At 45.7% G+C, this 21,330-nt stretch overlaps 1 protein-coding gene across 1 annotated transcript in view; it reads left to right on the top strand.

Annotated features, from left to right (window-relative positions):
• The first annotated feature begins 8,754 nt into the window (after positions 1-8,754).
• LOC106604063 (transcriptional coactivator YAP1) overlaps positions 8,755-21,330 on the top strand; it is an 87,380-nt gene continuing 74,804 nt past the window's right edge. The window contains exon 1 of the mRNA XM_045717505.1: positions 8,755-9,539. Coding sequence (XP_045573461.1) covers positions 9,330-9,539 — 210 coding nt within the window. The 5' untranslated portion in view covers positions 8,755-9,329. The remainder of the gene's footprint in view (positions 9,540-21,330) is intronic.

Below are 21,330 nucleotides of genomic sequence, written 5' to 3'. Positions count from 1 at the left end.
GAGGACTGCTGTTCCTTCTATAACTACTGTAGGGCCCACTGAGGACTGTTCCTTCTATAACTACTGTAGGGCTGTTCCTTCTATAACTACTGTAGGGCTGTTCCTTCTACAACTACTGGAGGACTGTTCCTTCTATAACTACTGTAGGGCTGTTCCTTCTATAACTACTGTAGGATTTTTCCGGTACTCCAGATGTAATGCAACTCTACACACTAATGATGGTCTTTGTCCTTTGTGTTTATCAATAAAATTATTGTTTTGAAAAAGTTGTTTCTATCAATGATTTTATTTGTATATAATGTCTATATATCTATGACTCTCCTCTCCACTGACCCTGCTGAGTGAGAGAACTTTACTATTACACAACTTTTTTTATTTAACCTTTATTTAACTTCGCAAGTCAGTTAAGAACAAATGTTTATTTACAATGACGGCCTACCCCGGACAAACCCGGACGACGCTGGGCCAATTGTGCACCGTCCTATGGGACTCCCAATCACGGCCGGTTGTGATATAGCCTGGAATCGAACCATGGTCTGTAGTGACGCCTTTTCTATAATATATTAGTGATTTGTTTGAATTATAGTCATGCAACAATAATATGTTTTACAGGAATGCACCAGTATGTATTGTGTTACACCAGTAACGTCAGCATCCTAAACAGAGATTTCTCCTTATAATTAGGAATAAATCAACTCCACTGATCTGCCCTTTACCTGACCAAGTACAGTACATGTAGGCGGTTCTCTCTATTATGGAGGACCAAATTAGCTAATTATTGTCTTTTGTTGAATTTATATAACATTCCAAACTTGTTAAGCATTATCTGATCCAGATACGGCATAATTCAACTATTTGTATCTGTTTGCATCAGTTTCAATGCAGGACTTTTATTTTGAAGGCGAACCACAAATTCCACTTTTGTGACTAGCTTCACATAAGTTGCTCGGCAGCACTGGCCGCTGCTGAAAATGAGAATATCCTGCTTTTCCGTGTGGACTAGGCATTCATTGAAAACTTAGTCAGCTAGCTGCTACAAGGGACACAGAAAGAGCCGGGTTAATGCAGGGGTTTACCGGGGCGGAAGCCCCTGGGCCCAAGCCTGTGGGGGCCCCAAGAGGCAAACAATTAATACAAATAAATATATACAGTATATTTTATTAATATATATGCAATACCAGTCAAAAGTTTGGACATACCTACTCATTCGAGGGTTTTTCTTTATTTGTACTATTTTCTACATTATAGAATAACAGTGAAGACATCAAAACTATGAAATTACGCAGAATTATGTAGTAACCAAAAAGATTTTAAACAAATCAAAATATATTTTAGATTCTTCAAAGTAGCAACCCTTTGCCTTGATGACAGCTTTGCACACTCTTGGCATTCTCTCAACCAACTTCATGAGGTAGAAACCTGGAATACTTTTCCAACAGTCTTGAAAGAGTTCCCACATATGCTGAGCACTTGTTGGCTGCTTTTCCTTCACTCTGCGGTCCAACTCATCCCAAATTATATCAATTGGGTTGAGGTCGGGGGATTGTGGACCCCAGGTCATCTGATGCAGCACTCCATCACTCTCCTTCTTGGTTAAATAGCCCTTACACAGCCTGGAGATGTGTTGGGTCATTGTCCTGTTGTCCTGTTGAAAAACAAATGATAGTCCCACTAAGTCCAAACCAGATGGGATGGCGTATCGCTGCAGAATGCTGTGGTAGCCATGCTGGTTAAGTGTGTCTTGAATTCTAAATAAATCACAGACAGTGTCACCAGCAAAGCACCATCACACCACCTCCTCCATGCTTCACGGTGGGAACCACACATGGGGAGATCATCCATTTACCTACTCTTCGTCTCACAAAGACACAGCGGTTGGAACCAAAAGTCTCAAATTTGTACTCATCAGGCCAGAGGACAGATTTCCACCGGTCTAATGTCCATCGCTCGTGTTTCTCGGCCCAAGTCTCTTCTTCTAACTGGCATCCTTCAGTAGTGGGTTTTTTTGCAGATATTTGACCAAAGTCCTGATTCACACAGTCTCCTCTGAACAGTTGATGTTAAAAAGTGTCATGGTGTGTGTGTCATACACATGGTTAGCAGATGTTATTGGTCACATGGTCAGCAGATGTTATTGGTCCATACACATGGTTAGCAGATGTTATTGGTCACATGGTTAGCAGGTGTTATTGGTCCATACACATGGTTAGCAGATGTTATTGGTCACATGGTTAGCAGGTGTTATTGGTCCATACACATGGTTAGCAGATGTTATTGGTCACATGGTTAGCAGATGTTATTGGTCCATACACATAGTTAGCAGATGTTATTGGTCCATACACATGGTTAGCAGATGTTATTGGTCACATGGTTAGCAGGTGTTATTGGTCCATACACATGGTTAGCAGATGTTATTGGTCACATGGTTAGCAGATGTTATTGGTCACATGGTTAGCAGGTGTTATTGGTCCATACACATGGTTAGCAGATGTTATTGGTCCATACACATGGTTAGCAGATGTTATTGGTCACATCGTTAGCAGATGTTATTGGTCCATACACATGGTTAGCAGATGTTATTGGTCACATGGTTAGCAGGTGTTATTGGTCCATACACATGGTTAGCAGGTGTTATTGGTCCATACACATGGTTAGCAGATGTTATTGGTCACATGGTTAGCAGGTGTTATTGGTCCATATACATGGTTAGCAGATGTTATTGGTCACATGGTTAGCAGATGTTATTGGTCACATGGTTAGCAGATGTTATTGGTCACATGGTTAGCAGGTGTTATTGGTCCATACACATGGTTAGCAGGTGTTATTGGTCCATACACATGGTTAGCAGGTGTTATTGGTCCATACACATGGTTAGCAGGTGTTATTGGTCCATACACATGGTTAACAGATGTTATTGGTCACATGGTTAGCAGGTGTTATTGGTCCATACACATGGTTAGCAGATGTTATTGGTCACATGGTTAGCAGATGTTATTGGTCACATGGTTAGCAGGTGTTATTGGTCACATGGTTAGCAGATGTTATTGGTCACATGGTTAGCAGATGTTATTGGTCACATGGTTAGCAGATGTTATTGGTCCATACACATGGTTAGCAGGTGTTATTGGTCACATGGTTAGCAGGTGTTATTGGTCACATGGTTAGCAGGGGTTAATGCGAGTGTAGTGAAATGCTTGTGCTTCTATTTCCGACACTGCAGTAAATATCTAACAAGTAATCTAACAATTCCACAACAACTACATAATATACACAAATCTAAAGGGGTGAATGAGAATATGTACATATAAATATATAAATATATGGATGGGCCCTGACCTAGCAGCATAGACGAGATGCAATAGATGGTATAAAATACAGTATATACATATGAGATGAGTGATGCAAGATATGTAAACATTATTAAAGTGACTAGTGTTCCATTTATTAAAGTGGCCAATGATTTTGAGTCAGTATGTTGGCAGCAGCCTCTCTGTGTCAGTGATGGCTGTTTAACAGTCTGATGGCCTTGATAGAAGCTGTTTAACAGTCTCTCGGTCCCAGCTTTGATGCACCTGTGTTTCAGCCGGGTCGGTGGTGCTGCAGCTGAGCAGGAGTGCGCCCAGCCCCGGAGTCTCCACTGCACCTCGTGCATCACAACCCTCCATCGGCCGTGTCCTCACAGATGCAGTCCTGCAAAAACGCAAAGAGACACCATCGACGCTATTAACGAGGTTGCCAAGGAGTTGAAGTGGGACAGGCACGGCTTGGTTTCTGCAGGTGCTTCTCTGTGAAGCTGGGCCCACTACAGCACAGAGATCCAAGAGAACAGCTCCTGGTAATCGGAACCAGCTCATAAGCCACTCATCATCATTGGCCAGTAAATCTTACTGGTCACTGAAAATTCGCTCTCTCCGAGTTCTTCGATTCGCCAAATCTTCCAACAGTGCCAAAGCAGCCATTGTGCGTCATTATACATTGTAATTGCATGCCTTTTTATACCCACCCGTTTGATTGTCAAAGCCAATTGCATAACATCTTCAGGTGTAGTAATTACCCTGATTGTAACTGACAGGGCCATAATCACATTGACAGTTCAGCGCAATGAACATGTGATAACAATTTATGAAACTGTAAACTCGTTATCTGCTCGCATGAGGCGTCGAAAACGGCATCAGTTTAAACGTCGTTTGTCCTACTGTTCACCTTATTATTTATGAGAATTACATTTCACAACATGCAAGTATTGTTTCATAATTACATGTCCAATTAAATATGATTCCCAATGAAACTGTACAACATATTTGAGGAGTTCTTTTACAAGAACAGATATCTCCATTTCTATTTATTTCCTAAGTCATGTTTTTTGTGTGCATTCCTTCATATATAATAAGTGAGAGGTAATATTTTGATTTATTTTACACAATGATATCAATTTCAAAACGTTTCATGTTTCATCCTTCTGCCATTGGAGTTACAGTTTCTCATTTCTCCAGTTTATGTGGTTAAAAGTCTCCGTAGAGGACCGCACATTCTACCGTTTGTTTTAATTAAGTTAGAATACGCCTTGTTTTGTGCTTACACACCGTTTATAACATGAGGCCCTGGGTATCTGGTTAGACTGTAAACTCTCCTTCCAGACTATAAATATATATAACTGTAAATGAGGCCCTGACAGTAAATCTCAGTAAAACCAAAATAATGGTGTTCCAAAAAAGGTCCAGTCGCCAGGATCACAAATACAAATCCCATCAAGACACCTTTGTCCCAAAGCACACAAAAATACTATACATACATAATCCCGTCTGGATTACTGCAACTCGTTGTTGGCGGGGCTCCCTGCCTGTGCCATTAAACCCCTACAACTCATCCAGAACGCCGCAGCCCGTCTGGTGTTCAACCTTCCCAAGTTCTCTCACGTCACCCCGCTCCTCCGCTCTCTCCACTGGCTTCCAGTTGAAGCTCGCATCCGCTACAAGACCATGGTGCTTGCCTACGGAGCTGTGAGGGGAACGGCACCTCCGTACCTTCAGGCTCTGATCAGGCCCTACACCCAAACAAGGGCACTCCGTTCATCCACCTCTGGCCTGCTCGCCTCCCTACCTCTGAGGAAGCACAGTTCCCGCTCAGCCCAGTCAAAACTGTTCGCTGCTCTGGCACCCCAATGGTGGAACAAGCTCCCTCACGACGCCAGGACAGCGGAGTCAATCACCCCGTTCCGGAGACACCTGAAACCCCACCTCTTTAAGGAATACCTGGGATAGGATAAAGTAATCCTTCTAACCCCCCCCCCTTAAAAGATTTAGATGCACTATTGTAAAGTGGTTGTTCCACTGGATATCATAAGGTGAATGCACCAATTTGTAAGTCGCTCTGGATAAGAGAGTCTGCTAAATGACGTAAATGTAAATGTAAACATCAGCGCCAAAGGTAACTTCCACAAAGCTGTGAACGATCTGAGAGAAAGCAAGAAGGGCCTAATATACCACCATAAAGAACATAACATTCGACATACCAACTAGGATCTGGCTAAAAACAAATTGAATCAGTTATAAATTAAAATAAAGACATCACAACCGTAAAGAACCAATTGCTATATTTTAATTTATTTTCACCTTTATTTAACCAGGTGGCCAGTTGAGAACAAGTCCTTTATTTAACCAGGTGGCCAGTGGAGAACAAGTCCTTTATTTAACCAGGTAGGCCAGTTGAGAACAAGTCCTTTATTTAACCAGGTAGGCCAGTTGAGAACAAGTCCTTTATTTAACCAGGTAGGCCAGTTGAGAACAAGTCCTTTATTTAACCAGGTGGGCCAGTGGAGAACAAGTTCTCATTTACAATTGCGACCTGGCCAAGATAAAGCAAAGCAGTGTGACACAAACAACAACACAGAGTTACACATGGAGTAAAACAAACATACAGTCAATAATACAGTAGAACAATAAGTCTATATACAATGTGAGCAAATGAGGTGAGATAAGGGAGGTAAAGGCAAAAAAAGGCCATGGTGGCAAAGTAAATACAATATAGCAAGTAAAACACTGGAATGATAGATGTGCAGAAGATGAATGTGCAAGTAGAGATACTGGGGTGTAAAGGAGCAAGATGAATAAATAAATACAGTGTGGGGATGAGGTAGGTAGATAGATGGGCTATTTACAGATGGACTATGTACAGGTGCAGTGATCTGTGAGCTGCTCTGACAGCTGGTGCTTAAAGCTAGTGAGGGAGATATAAAACAAACAGCTCGCAATATAACGTGTGGGTATAGGCTACATGGATGATATTATGATGGACAAAGAGCAAGATTCTTTTTATTTGTCAAACGCCAGCCAAACATCGATGATCATGTCACCAGAATAAGACCTCGATATTTATTGGAAAGGAGCATCAAGCTCATCATCGTGCTCTTTCACCACCCTGTGAAGTTCGTCATAACTTATTTCATCTGTAGCCTAATAAACGGCGTGCTTTCCCGTCGAGTCGTAGAGTGAGGACCACACAACATATCATCTCGCGACTCCAACTTTACTTCAATATGATGATTATATATCAATATTTGCGCATAAAAGCGTTTCCAACGACATTTCTGGCATAATAAATTTTCCAGACACAGAAAGACCTCATCGTGTCTTCCCTGGTTGACCCTGATGAGTATTGTGTTTTCTTGACATCTGGCCGGTCAGGACATTTTTGAAAAGCTTACCGACAAATGTTCTGCTTCCATCAGAACTTTCGGGAAATGTTTTATCCGACATGTACTTTACTTGCATAAAAAGGTTGGATGGAAACCCGGTTACTGATAAGGATTCTGATGAAAGCTTAACTCCAGGTTTGGGGTCGATGAAGAGATGGTTGGAAGTAGGTTACATGTTTTCAGATGAAGCTAGCAATGATGACGGAGTCGGGGCGTCAAGCACAAACAGAATGAGCTATAATCCAATAGCTCTGGAGGTGAATTGGGTGAGAATGAGGATGAAGTACCTGAGGTGGCAGGTGTGGTGAAGATCTCTGAAGTACCTGAGGTGGCAGGTGTGGTGAAGATCTCTGATGAAGTACCTGAGGTGGCAGGTGTGGTGAAGATCTCTGAAGTACCTGAGGTGGCAGGTGTGGTGAAGATCTCGGAGCTCGAGCCTTGCATCGATGATCAAGATAACAATTATTCTGGTCCAGAAGGAGTGATATTTCTGGAAAAAGTGGACCCCTGCCTTTAGGTTGACCCATATGTGGTTTCCGGTGAAGGAGGAGGTGGGTGCTGTTCAATCAGTGAAAGTAACCCAAAGTGGACTTGTGATTATTTTTAGTGTTTCTTCCGCCCAGAGGGAGCGGGCGCTAAGTGCCACGCGACTGGAGAGAAGACCTGTTACTTGCTTTGCTCTCAGGAACAGGGCTCAGTTGAGTGATTACTGGGCGGTGGTGAGGGTGGAGATGGATCAACTAAAGTAGATGATTCCCTGCGTCCGAGACGTCTGCCTTCTGGTGCGACGCAGGACCGGTGGCGCGCATGGTGAAACAGAAGTGGTGCGACGCAGGCCCGGTGGCGCGCATGGTGAAACAGAAGTGGTGCGACGCAGGCCCGGTGGCGAGCATGGTGAAACAGAAGTGGTGCGACGCAGGCCCGGTGGCGCGCATGGTGAAACAGAAGTGGTGCGACGCAGGCCCGGTGGCGCGCATGGTGAAACAGAAGTGGTGCGACGCAGGCCCGGTGGCGAGCATGGTGAAACAGAAGAGTCACTGTCTTTAAAAATTGTAATAAAAAGCAACAGAATAAAATAACAATAACGAGGCTAATATTAGGATATATAATTTTCTCTGAAATATCCTATATCTCTCTTTCTTGTTCCAAACCCACTACCTTGTTTCAGGTGCCAAGCTTATGGTGATGTTGCAGCAGTGTGTAGGAGGGAGATTCCTAAATGTGAGAAGTTTCCAGGAGGGCATGAGACAACAGAATGTGTAGTTTTACTTTTTTTTTTTTACATTTCAGTCATTTAGCAGACGCTCTTATCCAGAGCGACTTACAGTAGTGAATGCATACATTCCATTTCATACATTCTTTCCACCCCCCCATACATGGGAATCGAACCCACAACCCTGGCGTTGCAAACACCATGCTCTACCAACTGAGCTACAGGGAAGGACACACTTGTTTTGGCAAAAGAAGCGTAAAGTGCTAACTGTAAGGGTGTTGCTGGGGTCTGGTGCGAGAGAGGCAGGTTGAGGTTACCAGGGTCAGAGTAGTACAGAGGGTTTTGTTTACTGAGGCAGTGAAGAAAGTAGAGGAAGGGTGAGGTCAAGGGTGAGGGGTCCTAAGAGGCTCCCAGTGAATAGTAGACCTTTTGCATTCATTGCCATGGTTATCAACTGTACCGCAGAAATGGAATATTAACATTTTACAGAAGATAGTTTTGTGGTGGCAGCTGCAGAGAAGTACTTGGGTTTATGACATATTACTGCAGAGGAGTTACAGGGAGTGTTGAATGGTAGTGTACAGTCCTCCCAGGCTGTTTGCCTGGTGGTGTAGGGTCAGAAAGGGTCAAAGTAGTGGAATGGAGTGGTGTTAAAAAAAATAAAAAATTATAAGTGAAGGGTTAGTTGGCAGGGTAGTTGTTTTCCTTTTGTTTCAAGGTGTACCGATTTACACTCCAGTGGAAGAAGAAGAAGCAGCAGTAAAGGAGGCAGTGCCCCCTGGTGGAAGCCTTTAACCACAGACGGTAAAAATAACCCTGTAACCCCGCCTCTCACTGGTCACATGAGACTCTGAGGCTGTAGTCTGTCCTATCGACAGTTTGGAACAACTTTGGAAAACTGAGATTTATTACCACGTAAACACTTATTTTTCACCAAATTAAAGTATGTAGAGGACTGAATGTCGGACAGTATGCAGAAATCACATTTGGGAGTAGCTGGGACGGTTTTCGAGTCCAGCGGTTGAAGAAAAGCGATCATCAGACGGAGTTTGTGTAGGGAAAAGTTGAGTACAGCTCGTCTGTCTGAGGTTTGTGGGACGGGCCGTCTGGCTGGCTGGATGCGTGTTTTCAGCGCCGAGGAAATCCACGAAGGAAACTAACAGAACTATTTCATTTGATGGTGCAGGATAACAATGTTTTGCCAGTTTATCAAATAACGAATTACCCAAAACACTATAAGAACTTTCAAAATTAAAATCCACAAAAACAAATTAAACTCCAAATAATATTCGTTGTTTGTAGTCAGTTTAGGGGTCGTCTTCCATTTGACTCTGGACCATTTCTCGTTTTGGAATCAGTCGTTATCATTCATAATAAAGTGTTCAGTTGTTTTAATTGGACGCATCACCTCTGGAAGGCAACATGGACGCGCGGCAGGGTCAGTGCGCGCCCCCGGTGGGGCAGCAGGTCGTGCACGTCCGCGGGGACTCCCAGACGGATCTGGAGGCGCTGTTTAACTCCGTGATGAACCCTAAGACTTCCGCCCTGCCCCCCTCCTCTCTGCCGATGAGGATGAGGAAACTACCAGACTCTTTCTTCAGACAGCCGGATCCCCGATCACACTCCAGACAGGTAGGTAACACACACACACACACACACACACACACACACACACACACACACACACACACACACACACACACACACACACACACACACACACACACACACACACTCCAGACAGGTAGGTAACACACTACTATGTAATTTATCCAAACAAGAGATGGCTGCTACTAGAGGGCTGCTACTAGAGGGGCTGCTACTAGAGGGGCTGCTACTAGAGGGGCTGCTACTAGAGGGGCTGCTACTAGAGGGGCTGCTACTAGAGGGGCTGCTACTAGAGGGCTGCTACTAGAGGGGCTGCTACTAGAGGGGCTGCTACTAGAGGGGCTGCTACTAGAGGGGCTGCTACTAGAGGGAGGCTGCTACTAGAGGGGCTGCTACTAGAGGGGGCTGCTACTAGAGGGGCTGCTACTAGAGGGGCTGCTACTAGAGGGGGGCTGCTACTAGAGGGGGCTGCTACTAGAGGGGCTGCTACTAGAGGGGCTGCTACTAGAGGGGGGGCTGCTACTAGAGAGAGGGCTGCTACTAGAGAGGGGCTGCTACTAGAGGGGCTGCTACTAGAGGGGGGGCTGCTACTAGAGGGGCTGCTACTAGAGGGGCTGCTACTAGAGGGGGGCTGCTACTAGAGGGGGGCTGCTACTAGAGGGGCTGCTACTAGAGGGGGGCTGCTACTAGAGGGGGCTGCTACTAGAGGGGGGCTGCTACTAGAGGGGCTGCTACTAGAGGGGCTGCTACTAGAGGGGCTGCTACTAGAGGGGCTGCTACTAGAGGGGCTGCTACTAGAGGGGCTGCTACTAGAGGGGCTGCTACTAGAGGGCTGCTACTAGAGGGGCTGCTACTAGAGGGGCTGCTACTAGAGGGGCTGCTACTAGAGGGGCTGCTACTAGAGGGGCTGCTACTAGAGGGAGGGCTGCTACTAGAGGGAGGGCTGCTACTAGAGAGAGGGCTGCTACTAGAGGGGCTGCTACTAGAGGGCTGCTACTAGAGGGCTGCTACTAGAGGGGCTGCTACTAGAGGGAGGGCTGCTACTAGAGGGAGGGCTGCTACTAGAGGGAGGGCTGCTACTAGAGGGCTGCTACTAGAGGGGCTGCTACTAGAGGGGCTGCTACTAGAGGGGCTGCTACTAGAGGGAGGGCTGCTACTAGAGGGAGGGCTGCTACTAGAGGGGCTGCTACTAGAGGGGCTGCTACTAGAGGGGCTGCTACTAGAGGGCTGCTACTAGAGGGGCTGCTACTAGAGGGGCTGCTACTAGAGGGGCTGCTACTAGAGGGGCTGCTACTAGAGGGCTGCTACTAGAGGGGCTGCTACTAGAGGGGCTGCTACTAGAGGGGCTGCTACTAGAGGGCTGCTACTAGAGGGGCTGCTACTAGAGGGGCTGCTACTAGAGGGGCTGCTACTAGAGGGGCTGCTACTAGAGGGGCTGCTACTAGAGAGAGGGCTGCTACTAGAGGGGCTGCTACTAGAGAGAGGGCTGCTACTAGAGGGGCTGCTACTAGAGGGGCTGCTACTAGAGGGCTGCTACTAGAGGGCTGCTACTAGAGGGGCTGCTACTAGAGGGAGGGCTGCTACTAGAGGGAGGGCTGCTACTAGAGGGAGGGCTGCTACTAGAGGGCTGCTACTAGAGGGGCTGCTACTAGAGGGGCTGCTACTAGAGGGGCTGCTACTAGAGGGGCTGCTACTAGAGGGAGGGCTGCTACTAGAGGGAGGGCTGCTACTAGAGGGAGGGCTGCTACTAGAGGGGCTGCTACTAGAGGGGCTGCTACTAGAGGGCTGCTACTAGAGGGCTGCTACTAGAGGGGCTGCTACTAGAGGGAGGGCTGCTACTAGAGGGGCTGCTACTAGAGGGCTGCTACTAGAGGGGCTGCTACTAGAGGGCTGCTACTAGAGGGGCTGCTACTAGAGGGCTGCTACTAGAGGGGCTGCTACTAGAGGGGCTGCTACTAGAGGGAGGGCTGCTACTAGAGGGGCTGCTACTAGAGGGGCTGCTACTAGAGGGGCTGCTACTAGAGGGCTGCTACTAGAGGGGCTGCTACTAGAGGGGGGCTGCTACTAGAGGGCTGCTACTAGAGGGGCTGCTACTAGAGGGGCTGCTACTAGAGGGGCTGCTACTAGAGGGGCTGCTACTAGAGGGGCTGCTACTAGAGGGCTGCTACTAGAGGGGCTGCTACTAGAGGGGCTGCTACTAGAGGGGCTGCTACTAGAGGGCTGCTACTAGAGGGGCTGCTACTAGAGGGGCTGCTACTAGAGGGGCTGCTACTAGAGGGGCTGCTACTAGAGGGGCTGCTACTAGAGGGGCTGCTACTAGAGGGCTGCTACTAGAGGGGCTGCTACTAGAGGGGCTGCTACTAGAGGGCTGCTACTAGAGGGGCTGCTACTAGAGGGGCTGCTACTAGAGGGGCTGCTACTAGAGGGGCTGCTACTAGAGGGCTGCTACTAGAGGGAGGGCTGCTACTAGAGGGGCTGCTACTAGAGGGGCTGCTACTAGAGGGGCTGCTACTAGAGGGGCTGCTACTAGAGGGGCTGCTACTAGAGGGCTGCTACTAGAGGGAGGGCTGCTACTAGAGGGAGGGCTGCTACTAGAGGGGCTGCTACTAGAGGGGCTGCTACTAGAGGGGCTGCTACTAGAGGGGCTGCTACTAGAGGGGCTGCTACTAGAGGGCTGCTACTAGAGGGGCTGCTACTAGAGGGCTGCTACTAGAGGGGCTGCTACTAGAGGGGCTGCTACTAGAGGGGCTGCTACTAGAGGGGCTGCTACTAGAGGGAGGGCTGCTACTAGAGGGGCTGCTACTAGAGGGAGGGCTGCTACTAGAGGGAGGGCTGCTACTAGAGGGGCTGCTACTAGAGGGGCTGCTACTAGAGGGGCTGCTACTAGAGGGAGGGCTGCTACTAGAGGGGCTGCTACTAGAGGGGCTGCTACTAGAGGGGCTGCTACTAGAGGGGCTGCTACTAGAGGGGGGCTGCTACTAGAGGGGCTGCTACTAGAGGGGCTGCTACTAGAGGGGCTGCTACTAGAGGGCTGCTACTAGAGGGGCTGCTACTAGAGGGGCTGCTACTAGAGGGAGGGCTGCTACTAGAGTGCTGCTACTAGAATGCTGCTACTAGAGGGGCTGCTACTAGAGGGGCTGCTACTAGAGGGGGCTGCTACTAGAGGGGGGCTGCTACTAGAGGGGCTGCTACTAGAGGGGCTGCTACTAGAGGGGCTGCTACTAGAGGCTACACACAGTTGGGAGGGTATGAGGTGTTCAGAGGCTTCAGTGCAGGACAGGCTCATCGTGGATGGATGGTGTTGGAGAACAGCCCAACTTTTCCACTGAGGGCAGGACAGGATTTGATTTGGAAGACAAACAACTAAAGAGCTAAGAATGACTTAGTACCCAGCAAGAATTCAAATCACGTTGATGTGAAAAAATGTGATTGTGTATGTGATTGACTCTGCATACAGTAATGAGGGCAATTTTAGTTTTAGAAGGGGGGGGGTCCTCCCCCACAATTTATTTGGTATCTAATGCACATTTCCTGCATTTCTATACGATCCAATATGACCCATGGCTCTTCGAGCCGTCTCTATTTAGAACAAACAAAAGCAAGCAAAAATGCCCACAGTCATCAAGCTAGGTAAGAGATCATTAGGGTTAAGAGATCAAAGGTAATTAATAATCAATATTTTGTCGCACGTTTAATCAATAGCCATACATATGAACAGCTCTTTAAAAAGTACAAAGATGTATTATTGTTAGTCTTTATTAAGACATCCTCTGTCAAATTTCAGCCAAACACCTGCATGCCCAACCCCCACCAGTCTAGTCAATACCTCAACTCTCTCCCCGACCCCCACCAGTCTAGTCAATACCTCAACTCCCTCCCCGACCCCCACCAGTCTAGTCAATACCTCAACTCCCTCCCCGACCCCCACCAGTCTAGTCAATACCTCAACTCCCTCCCCGACCCCCACCAGTCTAGTCAATACCTCAACTCCCTCCCCGACCCCCACCAGTCTAGTCAATAACTCAACTCCCTCCCCGACCCCCACCAGTCTAGTCAATACCACAACTCTCTCCCCGACCCCCACCAGTCTAGTCAATACCTCAACTCTCTCCCCGACCCCCACCAGTCTAGTCAATACCTCAACTCCCTCCCCGACCCCCACCAGTCTAGTCAATACCTCAACTCTCTCCCCGACCCCCACCAGTCTAGTCAATACCTCAACTCCCTCCCCGACCCCCCACCAGTCTAGTCAATACCTCAACTCCCTCCCCGACCCCCACCAGTCTAGTCAATACCTCAACTCCCTCCCCGACCCCCACCAGTCTAGTCAATAACTCAACTCTCTCCCCGACCCCCACCAGTCTAGTCAATACCTCAACTCCCTCCCCGACCCCCACCAGTCTAGTCAATAACTCAACTCTCTCCCCGACCCCCACCAGTCTAGTCAATACCACAACTCTCTCCCCCGACCCCCACCAGTCTAGTCAATAACTCAACTCCCTCCCCGACCCCCCCACCAGTCTAGTCAATAACACAACTCTCTCCCCGACCCCCACCAGTCTAGTCAATACCTCAACTCTCTCCCCGACCCCCACCAGTCTAGTCAATACCACAACTCTCTCCCCGACCCCCACCAGTCTAGTCAATAACTCAACTCTCTCCCCGACCCCCACCAGTCTAGTCAATAACTCAACTCCCTCCCCGACCCCCCACCAGTCTAGTCAATACCTCAACTCCCTCCCCGACCCCCACCAGTCTAGTCAATACCTCAACTCCCTCCCCGACCCCCACCAGTCTAGTCAATAACTCAACTCTCTCCCCGACCCCCACCAGTCTAGTCAATACCTCAACTCCCTCCCCGACCCCCACCAGTCTAGTCAATACCTCAACTCTCTCCCCGACCCCCACCAGTCTAGTCAATACCTCAACCTCCCTCCCCGACCCCCACCAGTCTAGTCAATACCTCAACTCCCTCCCCGACCCCCACCAGTCTAGTCAATAACTCAACTCTCTCCCCGACCCCCACCAGTCTAGTCAATACCTCAACTCCCTCCCCGACCCCCACCAGTCTAGTCAATACCTCAACTCTCTCCCCGACCCCCACCAGTCTAGTCAATACCTCAACTCCCTCCCCGACCCCCACCAGTCTAGTCAATACCTCAACTCTCTCCCCGACCCCCACCAGTCTAGTCAATACCTCAACTCTCTCCCCGACCCCCACCAGTCTAGTCAATACCTCAACTCCCTCCCCGACCCCCACCAGTCTAGTCAATAACTCAACTCCCTCCCCGACCCCCACCAGTCTAGTCAATACCTCAACTCCCTCCCCGACCCCCACCAGTCTAGTCAATAACTCAACTCCCTCCCCGACCCCCACCAAGTCTAGTCAATAACTCAACTCTCTCCCAACACAATTTCTTTCATACCTGATGTATTATTTTATTCCCAAGGGAAATGTTTGGAAACACACAGAAACACATAGACCTACACAGAAACACATAGACCTACACAGAAACACACAGACCTACACAGAAACACACAGACCTACACAGAAACACATAGACCTACACAGAAACACACAGACCTACACAGAAACACACAGACCTACACAGAAACACACAGACCTACACAGAAACACATAGACCTACACAGAAACACACAGACCTACACAGAAACACACAGACCTACACAGAAACACATAGACCTACACAGAAACACATAGACCTACACAGAAACACATAGACCTACACAGAAACGCACAGACCTACACAGAAACACATAGACCTACACAGAAACACATAGACCTACACAGAAACACATAGACCTACACAGAAACACATAGACCTACACAGAAACACATAGACCTACACAGAAACACACAGAAAGACAGAGTCCTACACATATACAGTACCAGTCAAAAGTTTGGACACACCTGCTGGTTGATGCTTATTTATAAAACCCTCTTAGGCCTCACTCCCCCCTATCTGAGATATCTACTGCAGCCCTCATCCTCCACATACAACACCCGTTCACTCCCCCCTATCTGAGATATCTACTGCAGCCCTCATCCTCCACATACAACACCCGTTCACTCCCCCCTATCTGAGATATCTACTGCAGCCCTCATCCTCCCCATACAACACCCGTTCTGCCAGTCACATTCTGTTAAAGGTCCCCAAAGCGCACACATCCCTGGGTCGCTCCTCTATTCAGTTCGCTGCAGCTAGCGACTGGAACGAGCTGCAACAAACGCTCAAACTGGACAGTTTTATCTCCATCTCTTCATTCAAAGACTCATTCATGGACACTCTTACTGACAGTTGTGGCTGCTTTATGTGATGTATTGTTGTCTCTACCTTCTTGCCCTTTGTGCTGTTGTCTGTGCCCGATAATGTTTGTACTATGTTTTGTGCTGCTACCATGCTGTGTTGCTACCATGTTGTTGTCATGTGTTGCTTCCATGCTGTGTTATCATGTGTTGCTACCATGTTGTTGTCATGTGTTGCTGCCATGCTGTGTTGTCATGTGTTGCTACCATGCTGTGTTGTCATGTTGTGTTGCTACCATGCTGTGTTGTCATGTGTTGCTACCATGCTGTGTTGTCATGTGTTGCTACCATGCTGTGTTGTCATGTGTTGCTACCATGCTGTGTTGTCGTCTTAGGTCTCTCTTTATGTAATGTTGTCTCTCTTGTTGTGATGTGTGTTTTGTCCTATATTTATATTGTACTTATTTTAATCCCAGGCCCCCATCCCCGCAGGAGGCCTTTTGGTAGGCTGTCATTTTAAATAAGAATTTGTTCTTAACTGACTTGCCTAGTTAAATAAAATAAATAAATGTCACTGTACACTGCAACTACAATTAAATAAAGGTTAAATGGAAGAAAAACCTACTCATTCAAGGGTTTTTCTTTATTTTTACTATTTTCTACATTGTAGAATAATAGTGAAGACATCAAAACTATGAAATAACACATATGGAATCATGTAGTAACCAGAAAAGTGTTAAACAAATCAAAATATATTTGAGATTCTTCAAATATCCACCCTTTGCCTTGATGACAGCTTTGCACACTCTTGGCATTCTCTCAAACAGCTTCACCTGGAATGCTTGTCCAACAGTCTTGAAAGAGTTCCCACATATGCTGAGCACTTGTTGGTTGCTTTTCCTTGACTCTGCGGTCCAACTCATCCCAAACCATCTCGATTGGGGTATTGTGGAGGCCAGGTCATCTGATGCAGCACTCCATCACTCCCATCCGGGCTAGGCCTTCATTCACACTGTGACAGTAGTTTTGATTTAGAATGGAACATTATCATGCACCTGTATCGAAACCAGGGCAGCAGGAAAAAATACATGTCATCTATGCACTTAAATAGCGAATGCCAGCCAGGCAGACTATACTCCGGTGGTAAAGATAAGCAATGTGCTTAATATTAGGAAAGTTAAGAAATATATATAGTAAGCCCAGTGACGACTTAGCAAAAAAATTATAATAGTATAAAATAATAATTATATACACTACCGTTCAAAAGTTTGGGGTCACTTCGAAATGTCCTTGTTTTTGAAAGAAAAGCCTTTTTTTTTGTCCATTTAAAATAACATCAAATTGATCAGAATGTTGTAAATGACTATTGTAGCTGGAAACAGCAGATTTTTTTATGGAATATCTACATAGGCGTACAGAGGCCCATTATCAGCGACCATCACTCCTGTGTTACAATGGCACGTTGTGTTAGCTAATCCAAGTTTATCATTTTAAAAGGCTAATTGATCATTAGAAAACCCTTTTGAAATTATGTTAGCACAGCTGAAAACTGTTGTTCTGATTAAAGAAGCAATAAAACTGGCCTTCTTTATCCGGATAAAAAACATACCCGATTTAATCTGGTTACAACTCCTGCCCAGAAACTAGGATATGCATATAATTAGTAGATTTGGATAGACAACACTCTAAAGTTTCTAAAACTGTTTGAATGGTGTCTGTGAGGATAACAGAACTCATATGGCAGGCCAAAACCTGAGAAGATTCCATACAGGAAGTGCCCTGTCTGACAATTTGTTGTCCTTCTGTTGCATCTCTATCGACATTACAGCATCTGTGCTGTAACGTGACACTTTCTAAGGCTTCCATTGGCTCTCTAAAGCCGCCAGAAAGTGGAATGGGGTGTCTGCTGTCTCTGGGCAAAGTACAGCAGCAGAATTTGTAAGTAGTCAGCCTGGGGACAGTGAGACTGAGATGCGCGTTCATGAGACTTCTCCATTTTTTTCTTTCAGCCTTTGAATGAATACAACGTTGCCCGGTTGGAATATTATCGCTATTTTACGAGAAAAGTAGCATAAAAATGGATTTTGAACAGCGTTTGACATGCTTCTAAGTACGGTAATGGAATATTTTGAATTTTTTTGTCACGAAATGCGCTCGTGCGTTACCCTTCGGATAGTGACCTGAACGCACGAACAAAACGGCGGTATTTGGATATAACTATGGATTATTTGGAACCAAAACAACATTTGTTGTTGAAGTAGAAGTCCTGGGAGTGCATTCTGACGAAGAACAGCAAAGGTAATCCAATTTTTCTAATAGTAATTCTGAGTTTAGGTTGTCCCAAACTTGGTGGGTGTCAAATTAGCTAGCCGTGATGGCCGAGCTATGTACTCAGAATATTGCAAAATGTGCTTTCGCCGAAAAGCTATTTTAAAATCGGACATAGCGAGTGCATAAAGGAGTTCTGTATCTATAATTCTTAAAATAATTTGTATGTATTTTGTCAACGTTTATCGTGAGTAATTTAGTAAATTCACCGGCAGTGTTCGGTGGGAATGCTAGTTCTGAACATCACATGCTAATGTAAAAAGCTGGTTTTTGATATAAATATGAACTTGATTGAACAAAACATGCATGTATTGTATAACATAATGTCCTAGGAGTGTCATCTGATGAAGATCATCAAAGGTTAGTGCAGCATTTAGCTGTGTTTTGGGTATTTGTGATGCATGCTAGTTGCTTGGAAATGGCTGTGTGGTTTTTGTGTCTATGTACTCTCCTAACATAATCTAATGTTTTGCTTTCGCTGTAAAGCCTTTTGGAAATCGGACAACGTGGTTCGATTCAGGAGAAGTGTATCTATAAAATGGTGTAAAATAGTCCTATGTTTGAGAACTTTGAATTATGACATTTTGTGGTTTTAAATTTGGGGCTCTGATTTGTCACTGGCTGTTGAATAGTGTGGGACGATTTCGTCCCACCTCCCCTAGAGAGGTTAAATTGCTTAACTTGGGTCAAACGTTTCGGGTAGCCTTCCACAAGCTTCCCACAATAAGTTGGATGAATTTTGGCCCATTTCTCCTGACAGAGCTGGTGTAACTGAGGCATGTTTGTAGGCCTCTTTTCTTGCACACGCTTTTTCAGTTCTGCCCACAAATTTTCTATAGGTTTGAGGTCAGGGCTTTGTGATGGCCACTCCAATACCTTGACTTTGTTGTCCTTAAGCCATTTTGACACAATTTTGGAAGTATGCTTGGGGTCATTGTCCATTTGGAAGACCCATTTACGACCAAGCTTTAACTTCCTGACTGATGTTGGTTCAATATATCCACATCATTTTCCTCCCTCATGATGCCATCTATTTTGTGAAGTGCACCAGTCCCTCCTGCAGCAAAGCACCCCCACAACATGATGCTGCCACCCCCGTGCTTCACGGTTGGGATGGTGCTCTTCAGCTTGCAAGCCTCCCACTTTTTCCTCCGAACATAACGATGGTCATTATGGCCAAACAGTTCTATTTTTGTTTCATCAGACCAGAGGACATTTCTCCAAAAGTACGATCTTTGGCCCCATGTGCAATTGCAAACCGTAGTCTGGCTTTTTTATGGTGCGTTTGGAGCAGTGGCTTCTTCCTTGCTGAGCGGCCTTTCAGGTTATGTCGATATAGGACTCGTTTTACTGTGGATATAGATACTTTTGTACCTGTTTCCTCCAGCATCTTCACAAGGTCCTTTGCTGTTATTCTGGGATTGATTTGCACTTTTCGCACCAAAGTACGTTCATCTCTAGGAGACAGAATGCATCTCCTTCCTGAGCGGTATGACAGCTGCGTGGTCCCATGGTGTTTATACTTGCATACTATTTTTTGTACAGATGAACGTGGTACCTTCAGGCGTTTGGAAATTGCTCCCAAGGGGGAACCAGACTTGTGGAGGTCTACAACTTTTTTTCTGAGGTCTTGGCTGATTTCTTTAGATTCTTTAGATGTTATCTTTTTTCTTCTAACTTGGAAGGAGAAAAAAAACCGGTGATTTCACTTAATTTTTACATTCGGTCATAAAATGCACATGTTTAACTTCATAAAAAGCAAGTTCACGTAAAAAAAATGACCCTATTAAGTGCCGAATAAAGTAACATTTCATCTTAAACCATAAATAATCTCGTAACAGGGGGAAGTTTGTGTGCAACAGAGAAATTAAAGTCGTTCAAGTACCAAATATGCCAAGAGGTGGTGAGTATCCAGCGCCGTTATTTTTTGCTAACGTTCCAAATGTAACTGTTATAATTAGCTAGCTAGAGTTTCGTTTGATAGCACTCTAGTTCTATCTACCTTTTTTCTCTAGTATTACTTTATATTTTGTCGAATCACGCTGACACATTCTGTGAACTTTGTGTTGCTAGGTGCTCTTCTCATAACATTTTTTTTTAATATCTTTTTATTTAGTTTTAGATTATTCTTGTTAATCTAGCCGCCGTGTCAGATTTCAAAAAGGCCTTACGGCGAAAGCAAACCATGTGATTATCTGAAGACAGAGCCCCGCATACAAAAGCATGAAAATCATATTTCAACCAGACAGGTGCGACACAAAAGTCAGAAATAGTATATATATAATATAAAAAATGCCTTACCTTTTAATCTTCGTATGGTTGCATTCACAAGACTCCCAGTTACACAATAAATGTTCGTTTTGTTCGATAAAGTCCCTCTTTATATCCAAAAACCTCTGTTTTGTTGGCTCGTTTTGTTCAGTAATCCAATGGCTCAAATGCAGTCACAACAGGCAGACGAAAAATCCAAATAGTGTCCGTAAAGTTCGTAGAAACATGTCAAACGATGTTTATAATCAATCCTCAGGTTGTTTTTAGCCTAAATAATCAATAATATTTCAACCGGACAAAAGCGTCGTCAATATAAAAGAAAAACAAGAAAGGCTCGCTCTCGGTCGTGCGCAGGAAAACAGGTCTGGCGACTTCCCAGGGTCCACTCACTCAAAGTGGTCTTACTCCCTCATTTTTTAGAATACAAGCCTGAAACAATTTCTAAAGACTGTTGACATCTAGTGGGAGCCATAGGAAGTGCAATTTGAGTCCTAAGTCAATGGATACTGTAATAGCATTCAATAGAAAACTACAAACATAAAATAATCCCACTTCCTGGATGGATTTTTCTCAGGTTTTTGCCTGCCATATCAGTTTTGTTATACTCACAGACATTATTTTAACAGTTTTGGAAACTTTAGAGTGTTTTCTATCCAAATCTACCAATTATATGCATATCCTAGCTTCTGGGCCTGAGTAACAGGCAGTTTACTTTGGGCACGCTTTTCATCCGGAGGTGAAAATAGTGCCCCCTACCCTAGTAAGGTTAATGACGCCAACCTAAGTATATGTAAACTTCCGACTTCAACTGTATGTTGAAGGGGGGGGCTTGAGCTGCATTCCTGTCTCAACCCACAGCCCTGTGGAAAGAAATGTGTTTTTTTTGCCAGTTCTAACCGCATACTTCAAATCAAATGTATTTATATAGCCCTTCGTACATCAGCTGAT

Source organism: Salmo salar, chromosome ssa04, assembly GCF_905237065.1.
Source record: "Salmo salar chromosome ssa04, Ssal_v3.1, whole genome shotgun sequence".
Classification (NCBI taxonomy): domain Eukaryota; kingdom Metazoa; phylum Chordata; class Actinopteri; order Salmoniformes; family Salmonidae; genus Salmo; species Salmo salar.
Note: the sequence above shows the minus strand (reverse complement) of the source record. Positions and strands in the feature narration are given on the sequence as shown.